General features: G+C 49.8%; 6 protein-coding genes across 6 annotated transcripts; 4 read left to right on the top strand and 2 right to left on the bottom strand.

The window, feature by feature from the left end:
- Nucleotides 1-738: 738 nt before the first annotated feature.
- BP01DRAFT_354438 (putative short-chain dehydrogenase/reductase family protein) lies at nucleotides 739-1,998 on the bottom strand. The gene has a single exon (XM_025574421.1). The coding sequence runs from the start codon at nucleotides 1,798-1,800 to the stop codon at nucleotides 871-873; it is 930 nt and encodes a 309-aa protein (XP_025433897.1). The 5' UTR covers nucleotides 1,801-1,998; the 3' UTR covers nucleotides 739-870.
- Nucleotides 1,999-2,432: 434 nt separating this feature from the next.
- BP01DRAFT_354435 (gamma-glutamylcyclotransferase) lies at nucleotides 2,433-3,955 on the top strand. Its single transcript, XM_025574420.1, is given in 7 exon segments — nucleotides 2,433-2,557; nucleotides 2,629-2,737; nucleotides 2,797-2,828; nucleotides 2,931-2,980; nucleotides 2,996-2,998; nucleotides 3,159-3,245; nucleotides 3,358-3,955. The coding sequence occupies 6 exon segments, from the start codon at nucleotides 2,643-2,645 to the stop codon at nucleotides 3,859-3,861; spliced, it is 771 nt and encodes a 256-aa protein (XP_025433896.1). The 5' UTR covers nucleotides 2,433-2,557; nucleotides 2,629-2,642; the 3' UTR covers nucleotides 3,862-3,955.
- Nucleotides 3,956-5,147: 1,192 nt separating this feature from the next.
- Nucleotides 5,148-5,860, top strand: BP01DRAFT_200343 (uncharacterized protein). The gene has a single exon (XM_025571025.1). It carries the CDS (start codon nucleotides 5,256-5,258, stop codon nucleotides 5,751-5,753), a length of 498 nt encoding a protein of 165 aa, XP_025433895.1. The 5' UTR covers nucleotides 5,148-5,255; the 3' UTR covers nucleotides 5,754-5,860.
- A 2,107-nt stretch (nucleotides 5,861-7,967) lies between these two features.
- On the top strand, nucleotides 7,968-8,707 carry BP01DRAFT_380467 (RNA recognition motif domain-containing protein; the record flags this gene model as incomplete). The annotated part of the gene is made up of 6 exons (XM_025577226.1): nucleotides 7,968-7,987; nucleotides 8,048-8,120; nucleotides 8,189-8,295; nucleotides 8,353-8,498; nucleotides 8,554-8,586; nucleotides 8,646-8,707. The coding sequence occupies 6 exons, from the start codon at nucleotides 7,968-7,970 to the stop codon at nucleotides 8,705-8,707; spliced, it is 441 nt and encodes a 146-aa protein (XP_025433894.1).
- Nucleotides 8,708-10,509: 1,802 nt separating this feature from the next.
- BP01DRAFT_409363 (uncharacterized protein) lies at nucleotides 10,510-11,399 on the bottom strand (the record flags this gene model as incomplete). Its single annotated transcript, XM_025578851.1, has 3 exons — nucleotides 10,916-11,399; nucleotides 10,630-10,870; nucleotides 10,510-10,591 (listed from the first exon to the last, which is right to left on the bottom strand). The coding sequence occupies exons 1-3, from the start codon at nucleotides 11,061-11,063 to the stop codon at nucleotides 10,510-10,512; spliced, it is 471 nt and encodes a 156-aa protein (XP_025433893.1). The 5' UTR covers nucleotides 11,064-11,399.
- BP01DRAFT_363692 (uncharacterized protein) lies at nucleotides 11,367-13,339 on the top strand (the record flags this gene model as incomplete). Its single annotated transcript, XM_025576288.1, has 3 exons — nucleotides 11,367-11,810; nucleotides 11,874-11,940; nucleotides 12,003-13,339. The coding sequence occupies 3 exons, from the start codon at nucleotides 11,367-11,369 to the stop codon at nucleotides 13,337-13,339; spliced, it is 1,848 nt and encodes a 615-aa protein (XP_025433892.1).
- Nucleotides 13,340-14,775: the final 1,436 nt, after the last annotated feature.

Raw genomic sequence — 14,775 nt, 5'->3', positions numbered from 1 at the left:
AGCACGAGAAAGCAAGATAGAGGTCTATGTGTGAGGAATTTGAAATGGAGAGTGACACTCGATTTGGAGTCGGGGAGATGAAGGAATTAGAAATTAGGCTTCGGCCATTCAGTCTAACGATAGTTGTTAGTGACCAGATTCGTTTTTGCGCGGACCTGCAGAGCGGAGCCGTGGGGCGGCGGTTCAGCAGGAGTCGCCAACGAAATCAGTCACAAAAGGGGGCAGAAGACGTGGTACACCTGTTCAGTTCATTCGTAGAATGTTCATTCGCCGGGGCAGATGATCTGTCAATTGCTTTTATTAAAGAGATGAAACCTTCAGTTATCTGCCTTTTGTGCAAGGCCAGATTCACAAGTTTGTCTGGTCGCTGGAGGGCCAAAGGTTCACCAGCGCGCGAAACGAAGGCAGACCAGGCCGACACGACAAAGACATTCAGCCCTATATTCGACACAGCTTATTTTTGAAGCGGGTGGCCCACGGGTTCCTTTCCTATTTGTGGTGGATCATTCGCAACAGAAGGCATTTGTCCTACTACTAAGTATTTGTACCATACAATCTAGGATGGAATCGCTGATGGGCTGTGTTGCGAACCAGTGGTACACGCTCAAGTCTTCGTGTCAAGGACGGATGCTCAGCCTTGCGATGTCACTCGTACAGACCACGAGACTGGGAAAGTCTAGGCGCAGGCGCCGCCCGTCACGTACCCCCAACCAACTGCTCCAGTCCCTCCTTCTGTTCATTCAAAATAGACGCGATCTCGTTCCAAGCGATGTTCTGCAACCGTTGTCCTTCTGCGCCTGTCGTTAATGCCATTGATTCGCTGTTCTTTGTTAACCAGCAGCTCTGACCGCGGAGAGACCCGAGGCAAACTCACTTTAGATAACCATCGTTCCTCCAACATTTACCATGGGACTCCACCCCTTGATAGGTCGCACTTACCAGGGATCGGCTGCCTTGCTCAGCTGTGCGCGCGAAGAGTTTATACGCCAGCCAAGACAGCCATCGTTCGTAAAATCTACGATATTGCCGCCCGAGTGACGAGGCGCAAAACCCAGGGCTTACGGTATTAATGATCACAGGCACCGTCCCGTCCTCCCTGCGGATCATACCCGCAAGCATTTTGACCATATACTCCAGCAGAAGCTTGGAGATCCCGTACTGTCGGCGACCGATGAAATGGCGGGGATCGTTCAGGTGCTTGAGTAACGGCTCTTCTGTTTGGAGGCTCTGCGCTTTCACCCGAACAAATTGTTGGCTGGAGACAACTGTGAGATGCGTCGGCTGAGTCGGTGACGAGCTACTTCTCAGTTTGGGAAGGAGAAGGGATGCTAAAAGAGATGTCGAGAGAGTGTTGACCTGCAACGTCTCTTCCCATCCTTCCGGAGACACGGTGTAGTCTCGATTCCATAGACCTGCGTTGAGAATTGCAATGTCTAGCTGGTCAACTTCGTCATTCACACGCTCTGCAAAGCTCTTGACGCTCTGAAATCTATTCATTTCTAAATGCCATACTTGCACCACCCCCGGTCGATTGGTGCGTCGCTCAAGCTCTGTTTTGGTCTCTTGGCCCTTTTGCAGGTTGCGACTGCCTATGATGAGCTTGTCCACGCCAAGATTGATGATTTTGAGAGCCGCTTCAAAACCCAGTCCAGATGTTGCCCCGGTCAGGACCACGGTCTTTCCTGCGAAAGATATCCCGCTAGGATCGACAGGAATATAGCGTCGCGACCGGCGAAGGCGAAGTAGTCCTGCCATGATGAAAGTGAAGCAACACAGCAGTAGGACCTTCGGAGCCGTCATCATAAGAATCATGAAGATGTTGTGCTCTGATCTCGAACGCAACTTGAGGAGAAATTTCCAGGATCCTTGACCTCAACAATGAGATTATGAGTACTATTGTGATGGTGATGGCTGCCAGCTGAGATTAGCGTAACCTAACGCCGGACCGGCGCCTGGGCCGCCCCACCGAGTGTCTCTCCGAGACGAACAGAGCAGCAGGAAACGAATACGAGAGTGGACGCGCGCAAGTTCTGCAGTAAAGTCCGAGCGAGGCTGAGTGGATGGATTAAGCGGGTGTTTCTGCAATAAGCTGAGGTCTGCCCCCTAGAAAATTGCCCGGGGTAGTCGATTCAGATTGGCCTTGATGTGGTTCTACAGTAATCCATGTAGAATAGACACAGAAGGCAATCAGTCATGTGAAGATGTGACACTAACCTAAATGAAGCGAGAGCCAATGTGAAAGTATCATACTCGAACACACCCTTTCGCCGCATTCCTCTGGATGCTGCAAGATGGCGAGATCCAGACATGAATTGAAGTCATCGATAGGGAAAGGACAAACAATGCAAACATGCGGAGTGCTCAGCGGCGGTGATTTCTCAGCATTGATACTTGAGCGACTACAACTATCATAGTAGTAGGTCCCGGTCTGCCTCCTACAGATGTTGAAAAGAGCCGAATAAGTCTACCTGGAGAGTCATTTCTATTATCCCCTACGATAGCGGTTTCTGGGTTGCATTATTCATACAATAGACATTCCATCTTGACCAGATTTTAAGTCAGTTTAAATCCATTGTTCCATCCCGCCCAGAGATTAATTCGAGCCACGCTTCTAAATCAACAATCCAGGTTGAGCATTAAAGATGGGCTCGGCGGAGCAAGGGTGCGAGGCTCTCAGAGACGGCCGGACATGGCGCAACTACTTCCCTAAAGGCGACCTTTGGGTGTTCGGATACGGGTAAATTTAGCCGGATGATCCCTGATATTACTGTAGCACCAGTGGCTGACGCAGAGCAGGAGTCTGATTTGGAAGCCACCGCCGCATTACGGTAAGTAGATCAGTCGGATGAGTGCTCAAGCAAAGGCACTACTTTGAATACTCTACTTTTTTCATACCCCCTCAAAGTACAGTCAGGCTGATTCCTTGCTAGACCAGCGCGTCCCCGGCTACATTAATGGCTATGTACGGCGTTTCTGGCAGGTTCGTTGAACAATCGCTCTTCCTTTTTCAGATGCTTGATGCTGGTCGAGCTCCTTAAAGAGCAATTAGGCTGACTGACGAGATATTCTAGGCTAGGTAGGTCGAACTTGCGCAAGAGTCTTGGAGCTAGACTTGTTACAGTCTGAAATCATAGGTCAAGGACTAACAAGTCACATTCAGTAACGACCACCGTGGCACACCCGAGAACCCTGGACGAGTTGTGACAGTGATCGAACGGGACTTCTGGGAAACACTGGATGATCCGGTATGTATTGCTGCTCTTTTCAAGGCTGTTGACACTGTGATATTCACAATGTCCAAATCCCACCTGCTGCCTATTCTCTTATATGAGATGGCTCACTCACAGTTCGAGGCAGCTGGCGCACCTTGAAAGCTCATCGACTGCCACTGTCTGGGGTGCTGCATACCATATCCCTGCTTCCCATGCTGAGGAGGTGCATGATTACCTTGACATCCGAGAAATCAATGGTTACACCGTTCACTACACACCTTTTCACCCTGTCGATACCTCTAAGGAGCCGAACGCAGAGGAATCTACACCGTCTCCGATCGTGTGTATGGTCTATATCGGCCAACCGACCAACCCTCAATTTCTTCGCGACCTGGCCCAACGAGACCAACAAGCCGTGGCCGAGGTGATCAGTCGCAGTCAGGGAAATAGCGGTAAGAATACCGAGTACCTGTACCTTTTAGAAAAGTCGCTCGACGGACTCGGGCTGGGAAGTGCCGATGTGCACGTCACGGATCTGGTGCGACGGGTCAAGGCCCTCGAAGGTGTGGAGGCGGCGGCGGCAGAAGAGGCCAAGGCGGAACGTGATATAGAAGAGGCTCTTCATCATTCCGCTGTAGGTTCCCAATGACGAGATCCACCTGGCAATTGGGTGTGTCGCTGGAGTTACTGCTCCAATCGTCTCACCTTTGGATGTCCTTTCAGGTGCCCCTGGTCTCTTTGAATAGATCGAACTAGAAGAAATACATATGGCGCTAGTACTTCCCTACATCTGTATCGAGGAGTTGAGGCGCGAATGAAGCATCCGAGTATGACTATTTGGGTCACTAGCTCCAACCCCGGTCAGCCAAGATAGTCAAAAGATAAAGGATGACACACGCTAAATCATCCACTCGTAACTCTTGCCAAAGTCAGCGACGCTGCTATCTTAAGCCGGACTTGGAAGACCTTCCCTGTTTAGTCCCGGCTGTTGTGTTTCTCTTGGCCAGGTGCGAGGCAAGGCTCGCAAACGTTGAACCTGCCTGTAAACCAGCAAGGCTCCCATCTGGTGTCTGCTTCCAGTCTTAGAGAATCACAGTACTTCGTTTCACTGTGACTTTGGACGCATTGGCCAAGCTTGGGAGGGTATTTATGTGACACCGACTGGACCTAGATGTTGTCATCGGGATGAAATGGATATTGACAGCCGGACGAAGCCACCTAGGCACAGCGGAGTGGATCCCAAAATAATTTGTTATATTAATTCTACTTCTCACCTGGTAACCGTCAGAGGAAAATCAGGGTGACCCACTGAGCCAGGCGAACTCCCTAAAGACACCAGCTCAGCCCCGGTCCCTTCCCCCTCAAGGCTTCTCATATCAGTCGGAAAGATGCCGACTTGTCCCCGTCGGGGACGGATGTTCCCGTCACTGCAACTCTAGATGGATAGGATGGACTACGCTGGACAGACCGCAGTGGACATCGTGGAACACCAAGCCGGAACCTGTCCCAAGAAAACATCAAGATGTCGCGCTGTGGCTTGAACTGGCCTCGAAGTAGTCTCACTCCAGCTCACGGTCAATGGTCCGGCGCAAGAAACTTGCTAAGCCCGGCGATATGCGTGTCTTAGACAATCGCATATCTTCGGCGCCTCTAGTTCTTGACCAAAAGGCTTAGAGACCCCAATCAACCGCGGCTGGCTTGGATCTAAGAGGCTCGGAGGTCGACTCCTATATGGTTTTGTTCTGATGATAGCGCATAGTAAAGGCACATGCCGCTGCCCATGTGTTCGTCGGGGCATTTCTGCTGTTACCAAGGAAGGTCAATAGACCTGGGCGAGATGGCCAATGATAAAAGGAAGGTGTTCTCCCGGTGTCTGATCTCTACCTTACTTCAGAGCAGCATTTACACGTGTAGTAACTTCCTACTAGTCTTGTATGTGCTCGGCCTGACGAGCGAAAACGTCATTGTACGTGACTAATCTCACCTTTAGCCAGCTACCTAGGCAGCCTATATAACCTTCCAGGTTCCAACTCAACCTCTACCATGCAAGCACTCCTCACCACTCCCGTCTTTTTCTTCCTATTTATCGCAACCACCATGGCTGAAAACCTCACCCGCTACCACACTGCGCCCCCTTCGAACGCGATCATCATATACGACCGTCAAACCCTCAACGACCTGGCTCGAGCCAACGCCGACGGCCTTCTCTGGGACGAAAACGGCGGGTACTACCTCAAGACCGCAGGCAACGAGATCATCGCCGTGGCGGCGGATGCCCTGTGCACGGAGCTGGACGCCGCGCATGCCAGCGCAGCCGCTACTTGGGCCGAGCGCAATCTCAATGGCAACGACAAGGAAGTCGCTGCCGCAGCACCTGCGAGCCAGAAGGATGCTGATGTCACTAAGAGCGGCGCGAACCTCGCTTGCTATCCGCATTGTGCTCGCGGTAAGTGCAGTCACCCGCGCTGCTTTACAAATGCGCTTTGTACGACGTACAACTACTGCCATATATGCTCAGGCTCTTATAAGTATTGTATTTAGATTGAAGGCAATTTCGGGCGTTTGAGAGATTGAGTTCTGGAAATGGTGCTGGGGTGGGGAATGAAAGGAGTTCGTTCGTCCATGGAAGCCAAGTCTGGCTCTCTTAATTCTTTTGTATCTGTTATTTGCTGTCTGCCTGTGATTGAGTCGTTCTCAAGGGGTTAGATTGACGTTACGAAATTTGTTCATTAGTACGACCTGACGTATGAACTTGTCATGTGATGGCAGGCTCTTGTGATGAGCCACTACTCATACCTTTGCACTCCGTGGTCTTCAGTGCCGTGTTAAATCTGCCGTCTGGGGGGAAAAGGCGAGCTATGTAACTGCAGGAATAACACCAGTCAGTCAGGACTTACTTATACTACTTATGATGCAGCTTATCACTTTGAATGTTCAATAGAGCCATCTTTTGATTGTTTTATATCATAAATCTTTCCTACAGCATCCAAGCAGCACTCCTCATAACCAAGCAAGACAGTATTCTTGAAAGCACATTATCTCTCCTATGGCATAATATCACGTGAGTGGTATAGAACCTCTTGACCTTGTGAGCCCGGAGTACAGCTCTCTGATTGGCCGGTCTGGAGTCCGCTGCACCGAAGACCTCCCGAGTCCTTATAACGAACATATTTGGGTGTGCTGCATTAATTTGCAACTGCGGGGTCTCACAGTCACTTATGAGTAAGTTAATATCTATCCTCGATTGAATAACGAGTCTAACTATCAGTTTGGGTCGAGCTGAGCGAGCCTCAAGTTATCAGGCGGACTGTGGTAGCTTCCGAACAACGAAGCGATAAGATAAGGTAACATTCAGAAGAGTACGGAGTAGAACAGCACCAGAAGATGCCGTGCAAAAACCCTTCAGGTCCGATTCTAGTTGTCTGACATTGGGATGTGATATATGCAGGTCGACAGCCAGTTGAGTACTGTGGTCATCGTAGCCAAGGAGTTCTGCAAGATCGACCAACATTCAGAATGTCGTTGCAGATGCATTCAGCTGAGGCCAGTAGCCGTCGTTCTGGATGGATCGTGCATCACTGATTGATTGATAAATTGCTACAATAAACTTGAATAGTACAACGGAATCAAACCCGGAACAGTCAGGATGAACGACCGGGTCAGCAACCTTGCTTTACTTTTCAAGAACCTTTCTCATCTGCTTTCTGCTCGCCCCGAAGGTCCTCCCGCAGCCATTTTGGAGATCCTCAGCCGATGCGCCATGCAATTTTGGCCCCTCCTTGCCAGGTACCAATGAGGAGGAGAACGGAGGCCATCCATCACTTAACTAGCGTCATCCCATCTCATCATGGATAAGTTGCGCATTTGCCTCCCAACCCCTCCTCTCGTTCAGAACTGACCTTTATCACCTACTAACTGCTATACCTACTGTCACCTTACAGTAACTACCTATTCGATCCCTACTACTATCTATACCTCTCGAGTACTAGTACTGCGCTTTCTCTTTCTCTTTCTCTATCACTCATCGGTAAGTCACAATTTACCCCTCCCCCTCACCTTCCCCCGGCCACTTCTGGACCACTTGCATATTCTTAGCCCCAACAAGAATAAAATCGAGGGTCAAAAAAAGAAAAGAGGAAGGAAAAAAAAAAAAAAAGGCAAACATTGCCAGCTTTGCTTCTTGACCAATTTTACCGCGGTGTCAGATTCCTCCTACTCCCTTTTGCCCCCCCGCTTTACCAGCCGCGTTGTCCGTCCTGTGCTCTCCCTCTCTCCCTCTCTTTCTCTGTCATCAGCCAAACTCGCGCTTGCTGCATCTGCCCACTTTTGCTGACTGCAATCTTTTTTTTTTCTCCTAAGATTCAAATTCCCCTCTTCCCATTCCCTTTCCCTCCTCCCCCTCTCTATCTCTTCTCATCTAGGCTTAATAGACGAGTCGACTTGCCACGGTACGTGTCTCTTCATCCTTATCTAGTCTACAGAAGCATGAATGCCGGAAAAGTGCCTCGGAGCGATTGTCGGCAGTCATCGTCTCTTATCTGGCCAAAACCCGGCTGAAGAGGGGATTTTCTGCAGGGTTTCCTCTCCCAGAACAGAAGCCCACTGTCGCAAGCATTCTCTCCACATTTCAGCCTATTCCCCTGAGTCATTCACGTACCCTGACTTCCATTCTTCTTCACTTCTGTCTGTGCTTGTAATTCCTTGGATCTGACCATTTACTCATAATCCCTCCAGAACTCTACCACTCTCACCAGCATGTCTAAGCTTTTCGTTGGGTAAGTCCAAACTATCCCGACTATCTACATTCCGCATGATTGAGAACTAATCTGGTGTAGTGGCCTGGCCTGGCACACCACTGATGCAACCCTCCGCGATGGCTTCCAGAACTTCGGAAACGTCGAGGAAGCTGTTGGTGCCCCTTTCGTTTCTACTTTGTTGTTATCTTAAGCCGCATCATCTCATGAATTCTCTTCCAGGTCGTTGTCAAAGACCATGATACTCTCCGTAGCCGTGGCTTTGGATTCGTCCGATTCGCGACCGACGAGGAGGCCGACAAGGCGATGAATGCTATGAACAACCAGGAGTCAGTAGCCCAATTCAAGTCTCGTTTTTTTCTCGAGTCACTACTTATTCAAAACAGATTTGATGGCCGAATTATCCGGGTCGATAAGGCTTCGGAGCGGCCCCGCGGTGGCCCTGGAGGCGGCGGCGGCGGTTTCCACGGTCGAGGAGGCTACAACCAGCGCGAAGGGGGCAATGGAGGTTACGGTAACCGTGGTGGATACGGTTCGTCAACCATTCCCTCAAGACGAACGATAAGTGCCAGCTAACACAGATATAGGCGGAGGTGGTGGTTACGGTGGTGGCGGCGGTAGTAAGTCTGAGATATCCCTTGATCGCGCCTTTCAATCTTGCTGATGATATGATTATCAGACTGGCGGAGTTCCAACCAGCAGCAGGCTCAGCCGTACGACCCAAGTCAGGCGGATGCTTGAGTGCATGCGCGCGTGCATGTCGAACCCCAGGACCTGTCTTGCCCTTTCCTCCTTCACCTTGACCGTGTTATTCCATGCAATCCCTGCTACCAGCCCCTTGTTTTCAGGCACGGAATGTGAATACGAAGGAACGAAGTCCCGAATCTTTTCATGACGATTTACCTCAAGAATGACTGGAACGATCACTGCCCCTTGCCATGTCCTTTTCTTCTCAAAGCTTTCATCTGTTGTTTCCCCTGGTTATGTCTCCCGATCCGGGGTCCTTCTCTCTCCCACTTTTGCGATTGGTACTTACATCGATGTAATTTGGCCATTATGGGTATTTGATCTTTTGAGCCGATCGTGAGAAATTGCAGAACCGTTGTGCTTCCCAAGAAAAAGACAAGGAAACGTCCCGCAGGTCTATGTCCGGTTTGGACAATCCTCCAGCAGGGAGGAACTTTTCCCTTCTGAAAGCTACTAGAGTCTAGACATTGAGGAAGGTATAGTAACCACCGTACAGCAGTGAAGAACAAGCGCAGTTGCGAACAGGAAACACGAAACAAATTGCTAACTCTATCCGGAAGTCACCACGCAGGGGTTTGATACATAGCAATCTTAAATCAACGGTGCATCGTGCATGGTCGATGCGACTCAGGTGCATCACGACTTGACATGATGATTCATTAAAGTTGTGAGGCCAAGGCAGCCGGAGCAGATTTGGAAGCTTTGCAAGCTTGGCGAGGTGCCATAGCAATGGTCCCCAATTAGAAGGAATCTCTTGAGGTGTGAAGTAGTGTAGGCGAAGGCTGGCAGGAGAAGCAGTTATAAGGAAATCGCTGTTGTGGACAGTATGTGTCTGCAAGGGCTGATCTGTTACTTGGTGCGATCTATACTATATCAAGCAATATGTGCATCTGAACCGCTGTTGGAGGGGATAACTTGGTTCAGTCACTTGTCCAGTGGACTATCACTTTACTATCTTATTTCGACAACTTGGGAGCAAAAATAACACCGTACATCAGTAACACGAAAAGATGAGAACATATCACCTGTAGTTCGCCGCAAGTAGCGGATCCCTCAAAGCGTAGATAATATCAAAGACGACTCAACCTGCAGCGCGCACAGGCCCGCAGGTTGCATTGAAGATATTAGTAGATGAAATACGGGAGGTTGAAGGAGCATTCTTCGCACTTATGAGCGCCTTTAACATACTTCCAAGTGTGTGATCATACTCGTGGTTTTTTACGAGGATTTGTGCCACGCGTTGAACTTCATGCTGGGTGGAGGACCAATCGATCTCGGCCAGCGACGTGTTGGGCTCGGAGCAACAACCTTGTCTCCTCCCAAAGCGGACATGTGCACAGCTTCCAGTCAGAGCCGCAGACATAGCAGAAATCAAATCTACAACATCCCTGCCGTAAGGGACAACTTGTGTGAGCTGGACGGCGAGGCAAAGTCATAAGAAGACTCGACTTACGTGATATGGTTGCAACCTGTTCCTAACTCGATGACATGGCTGCATCGGGAACAGCGCTGCCATCCCTGCTCATTAGCAAGAGCTAGAACAGCTTTGTCCTCTTTCTCTTCATCCTCACGTTCGGTCCCTTGATTTGTGGCCCGTTTACAGAGAGTACAAGTCTCCTGTCCACAAGTCTTGCATGTGCCAATATAACCTTGCACCTGATACGGCGTCAAGTATTGGCCACAGTCTAGCCTGGAACAGTAGGTCTTTTGAGGATCCTCCCGTTCGATTAACTTGTCGTCTAGCTTCTTGCCTTATTTGTGGCCTATATGACCATGGTGCGTGAACGGTGGAATCTTCACGCGGCAACAACGGAGCGGAAGAAGCGATTCATCTGCAAGCGCCTCTCTGACCAGACGGCGGGTGCAGGTGTGATAGTACTGATGTGAATTGGTATACCTCACAGCACGCAACACACTCAGACTTGCCATTGCCAGCGGTCCTTGAAGGCACAGTACCGTACTCAAGAGCCAATGTGGTGCGCGCGGGTAGCAAGGCAGAGAGGTCAGCACTGTCGATCTGTTCAAGGATTCTGGTGGCATCCCGGATCTGTTGCGCAGCGAGGCGTTGTGCTGACTCGCTTTGGGCCTGTTCCTCTTGGGTACCATAGCGAAGAGCCAGCGTCCGGTTGGCAAGCGTCCTGCTTTCTTCCTGAGTAACTAGTGTGATAGCCACGCGGTCATCGTACGTTGCTCAATTAATACCATGGGCCACCTGTTTGTCATGAGTGATTGTAGCGCACTGTTGGATTTGGAACGCCCAGTCCTGTAAAGCCAGTTCTTGGTCAGAGGGTTCATTGTTTGTTGTGCTGCGCTCGGTCTTGCTAATTTCAATCTCTTCCTGCACGTTCATTTAGGACAGGCGCAGGATCAGTTCTTCTGAGTCTTGATTCATGCTTCTGAGGGCAATGGAAGCTCAGAAAATGAGATGCTCATGGATGAAGGAAGTGAAGTCGGAAAAAGAGGGATGAGGAGGTAAATGAGGAGGAAGAGGTGAAGAGGTGAAGAGCATGACTTGTTTGTTGAAGTTGTGTTCATATGCAGATCAACAGACCACCAACGGAAACGAGAAGTTGGTGGCCAAGGGACAATAAGGAAGGATGCCTGTTTAGGAAGGCACCGACTCTGACTCTTACATCGCCGACTGAACGACATCATGCTGAGGCAAGTGGAAGCGATCCGTCTTATTCCTTCCATCTCTTCTTGTACATACGGCGACCACTCAACAATCAATCCCTCCGTCAGCTGTCCAACCCACCATCTGCTTGTTTCCCTCGAACTCATTATCATGTTTACTATTGATCCGCAACATGACACGCCTCAAGGCACCGATGAAAAAGTCAAAGCCTGGATCTTAAAAATGGAACAGGAGCCGCCTAGATTCTACAGAGCAGCTCCCGTACCCCAGGAAGCCACCGAATCGTATCATGACAGACCCAAGAACAAATTCGAGCGCCGCAAGAGAAACCGAACCAAGCACGATCGCTATGACTACAAGGAAGAGAAAGTCCAAAGAAAGCTTGAACGTATCTCAAAGCAGCTCAACCGAGAAATCGCGCGTAATTTTCATGCGCCTAATGTGCCTCAAGAACGGTTAACAGTAAGCCATCTCTATTATTCTACTCTAGTAGAGCTACTATAAAGATGCTAAACCAGGTATAAGATCAACCATCGCCAAGACCTGGGGCTTTTCAAGAACGGAAGAACATCTTCTCCTATCAGATCTGGCAGTAAGATTTCCCAAGAAACGCTCGGCTCTGGCTTGCATGAGTGCATCCTGATTGTGCTTTAGTGCCCACGCTTAGATTTTTGGAGAGAGACTTTCTATCAGGGATACCTCAAAGTCATCTTCTTTCGCAAAATCTGTCTGGGGTCTGCCTCGAACCATTTCGTTTCCATGGCGAAAAAAGCCCAGCTGGTGGTTCGTTACAGCGCTCAGCCGATCATTCGGAGCCCCTGCCACAATCTATCGCGGATAAGCGCAACGGCAATCAGCTAAGTGTTGGTACGAGGTCGACGGTGTTGGATCTTTCCTCAAAACCCGATCTAGAAAGCTATACAGGAAAGCTTCTGAGGATTGACTTCCGTCCACCAACCAATGCTCCCAAATCAGGAAAAGTCTGGACTCTTGAAGATTTGCATTGCTTACTCGGTGAAAGAGAGATTTTCTGGAACTGGGAAAAGGAGGAAGCTCAAGACTCGCAACGCAGCAGAGACTCTTTCGAGAGAGGTTTGTTGAAACACATGCTTTCATCCTCGCCCATCCGAACCGAGATCATAGCAGATATACCACCCAGGAAGATGCAAAGGACTGAAAGAGGATATGCCAATCAGCAGAGCTACAGCAGCCCAGATACCGCATTTCAGCCTGAGAAGGTGGAGGAGGACCAATTACTTCCACAATGCGCAGCTCGACAGCAGGAACCCCCGCGAAAAGTAACCCAAGACTCGACCACCCCGACCAAGTCATTCAAGCAAGATATCTCTTGCAGAGTCCACCAGGGAAACATGCCCAGCAATTCTTACAGCCCCTGTCTTGACGTGGTTTACCTGGATTCTCGCAAAGCACAAATGCTTTTCCGGGGGACACAAAGCAAGCCCGATGCGATCAATGATGATTCCTTTCCCTCCAGTCCCAGCAAAGTGGATCCCGCTGCCCTTGAAGCTGCGTGTGATGCTATCTTGGCCACCGAGCGGGACTTCTTTTTGCCCATTGAGGCGGCTTGCACACGGCGCCGCCGTATGAGTCACAAACCTAAGAAAACGACACGCAAATTGGGGGGTAAGCCGGACAAAAAGCGTCCTGGGGAGACCACCCTTGAGACTAGGCATCGGTACGCCTTCGACGACAGCGTTTGCCCTAACCTCTCAAGCATTACAGGTGATAAAATGAGAACCGACGCAAACGACGTGTTGAGAGATGTGTACATTTGGACACCCTACAACAGTGGTCAGTTCACCAAGGATGAGCAAATGCAAACGCATTCTGGATCTGTGTTGCATGCAGAAGACTGCTTAGACTGCAGGCTGCGACGGAGTCTTGGCCCTATTTACCAACCTACAACAGGCCCGCAGATGGATTGCGGCGACAACCCGAGAGATTTCTGGCAGCGGAGAATGCTGTATTGAGGGCTTGTTGTCAATTCTCACGTTTTGAGCCTCTGATATTTTGTATTTGGTATTCTGACGAACATGGTTTTGCATATGTTGGGGCCAAGCTCGGTTATGTTTGGAAGGGAAATAGCTTGTTGCCACAATTTGCTTGGGAATGTAAGAAGATCACCATGTATTGCTAGTTTCTGTGAGACTCTGATTGCTGTACTTGAAGGAAATAAGAAAATAATCCGAAACAGAACAAGCGTTTTAGAAAGTATGATGCATCAGTCTAGGATTGCGGATTCAGCCCATGACAATCAGATGAGACTGGTCCTCTGAATTCGAGTACTATACCAAATTCGACTGTAGTTCCCTGTCGAGAGTTATTTGAAGGCTGCTGCACCACGGATTACACGCCCTGGGACATGGATTGGCTCACAGGGCATCGTTTCCGTCCATGTATGCCAGTAACTATGGGATATCTGTATGTGATGTCACAAGCTTATAACTGGGCTTGGCTTTTGTTACTTGAATCAATAGATTGAAAACAACCCTAGTTCAAACTCTCCCCTCCCTCTCTTTTGGTCTTCTCCTCAGGGCATGTTGCATGTTCTTTTCCGTCATTGTCCATCGTCCGCGGGACAGAGTGACAATTGCCAGCAGGCGGGCTGCAGTACGATGTATGATGAGCTCATCAATGTAACCTCAGTCGTCTTTCACCGCACGGACAGCCTTACTGGAACTTCCTTGACGCTTGACAGGGCTCTGGGTCAGCGGGGTTATAGAGCGAATCAATCCCCTGACTGAATACGCCAGCCTGCAGGAAAGGATGTGGTAATGCAGCAGGCTTTGCTATCAATCTACGCAGAAAACCATCTGGGCGGGGAGAAGGAGGAGAATCGCATGAGGAACAAGCAGGCAGACATTAGAAGGCATCAAGGCAACAGGCAAGCAACAACCGACAGACCAGATCGACATGTGCTCGTTAGATCCAGTGGACGAATGATCTGGAATGAACTGCGCCAGAAGTACTATGCGTTAGGGCCAGGCTATGCTGCAGCAGGCCTAACCAGGTAGTCGGGACAAACATGCCTGCCAGGGAAGATGTGCATATATGAGGAAATGATTTGCGCACACGGGGGCTGCAGGAACCAGTCCGTCGGAAATGCGTTGGCCTGTTGCACTCGGTCCTTTGCGGAAGATTGTGGAGGAGGAGGGTGATTGGGGGGTACCTTGGACGTGTAGGCTAGAACTGTATCGATTTTCTGGAAACGGTTTGGGTCATTGTTCATGTCCAGAGACCCAAGGGTGGGTTGTCGGGCAGTGATCCAGGCTTAGGGCTGATGTCAAGGACATGCTTATTTTCTTCTTCAATTTCCCGTTTGCTGCTTGACCATTGAGGTGTATTCAGGAACAGTATGATTGAAGCCTAGCCAACATATTGAGCGATCAGTGAATGCCTCGGTTCT

Source organism: Aspergillus saccharolyticus, assembly GCF_003184585.1.
Source record: "Aspergillus saccharolyticus JOP 1030-1 unplaced genomic scaffold BP01scaffold_6, whole genome shotgun sequence".
Taxonomy (NCBI): domain Eukaryota; kingdom Fungi; phylum Ascomycota; class Eurotiomycetes; order Eurotiales; family Aspergillaceae; genus Aspergillus; species Aspergillus saccharolyticus.
The sequence above is the reverse complement of the archived record's forward strand: the minus strand, read 5'-3'. Positions and strand labels throughout refer to the sequence as shown.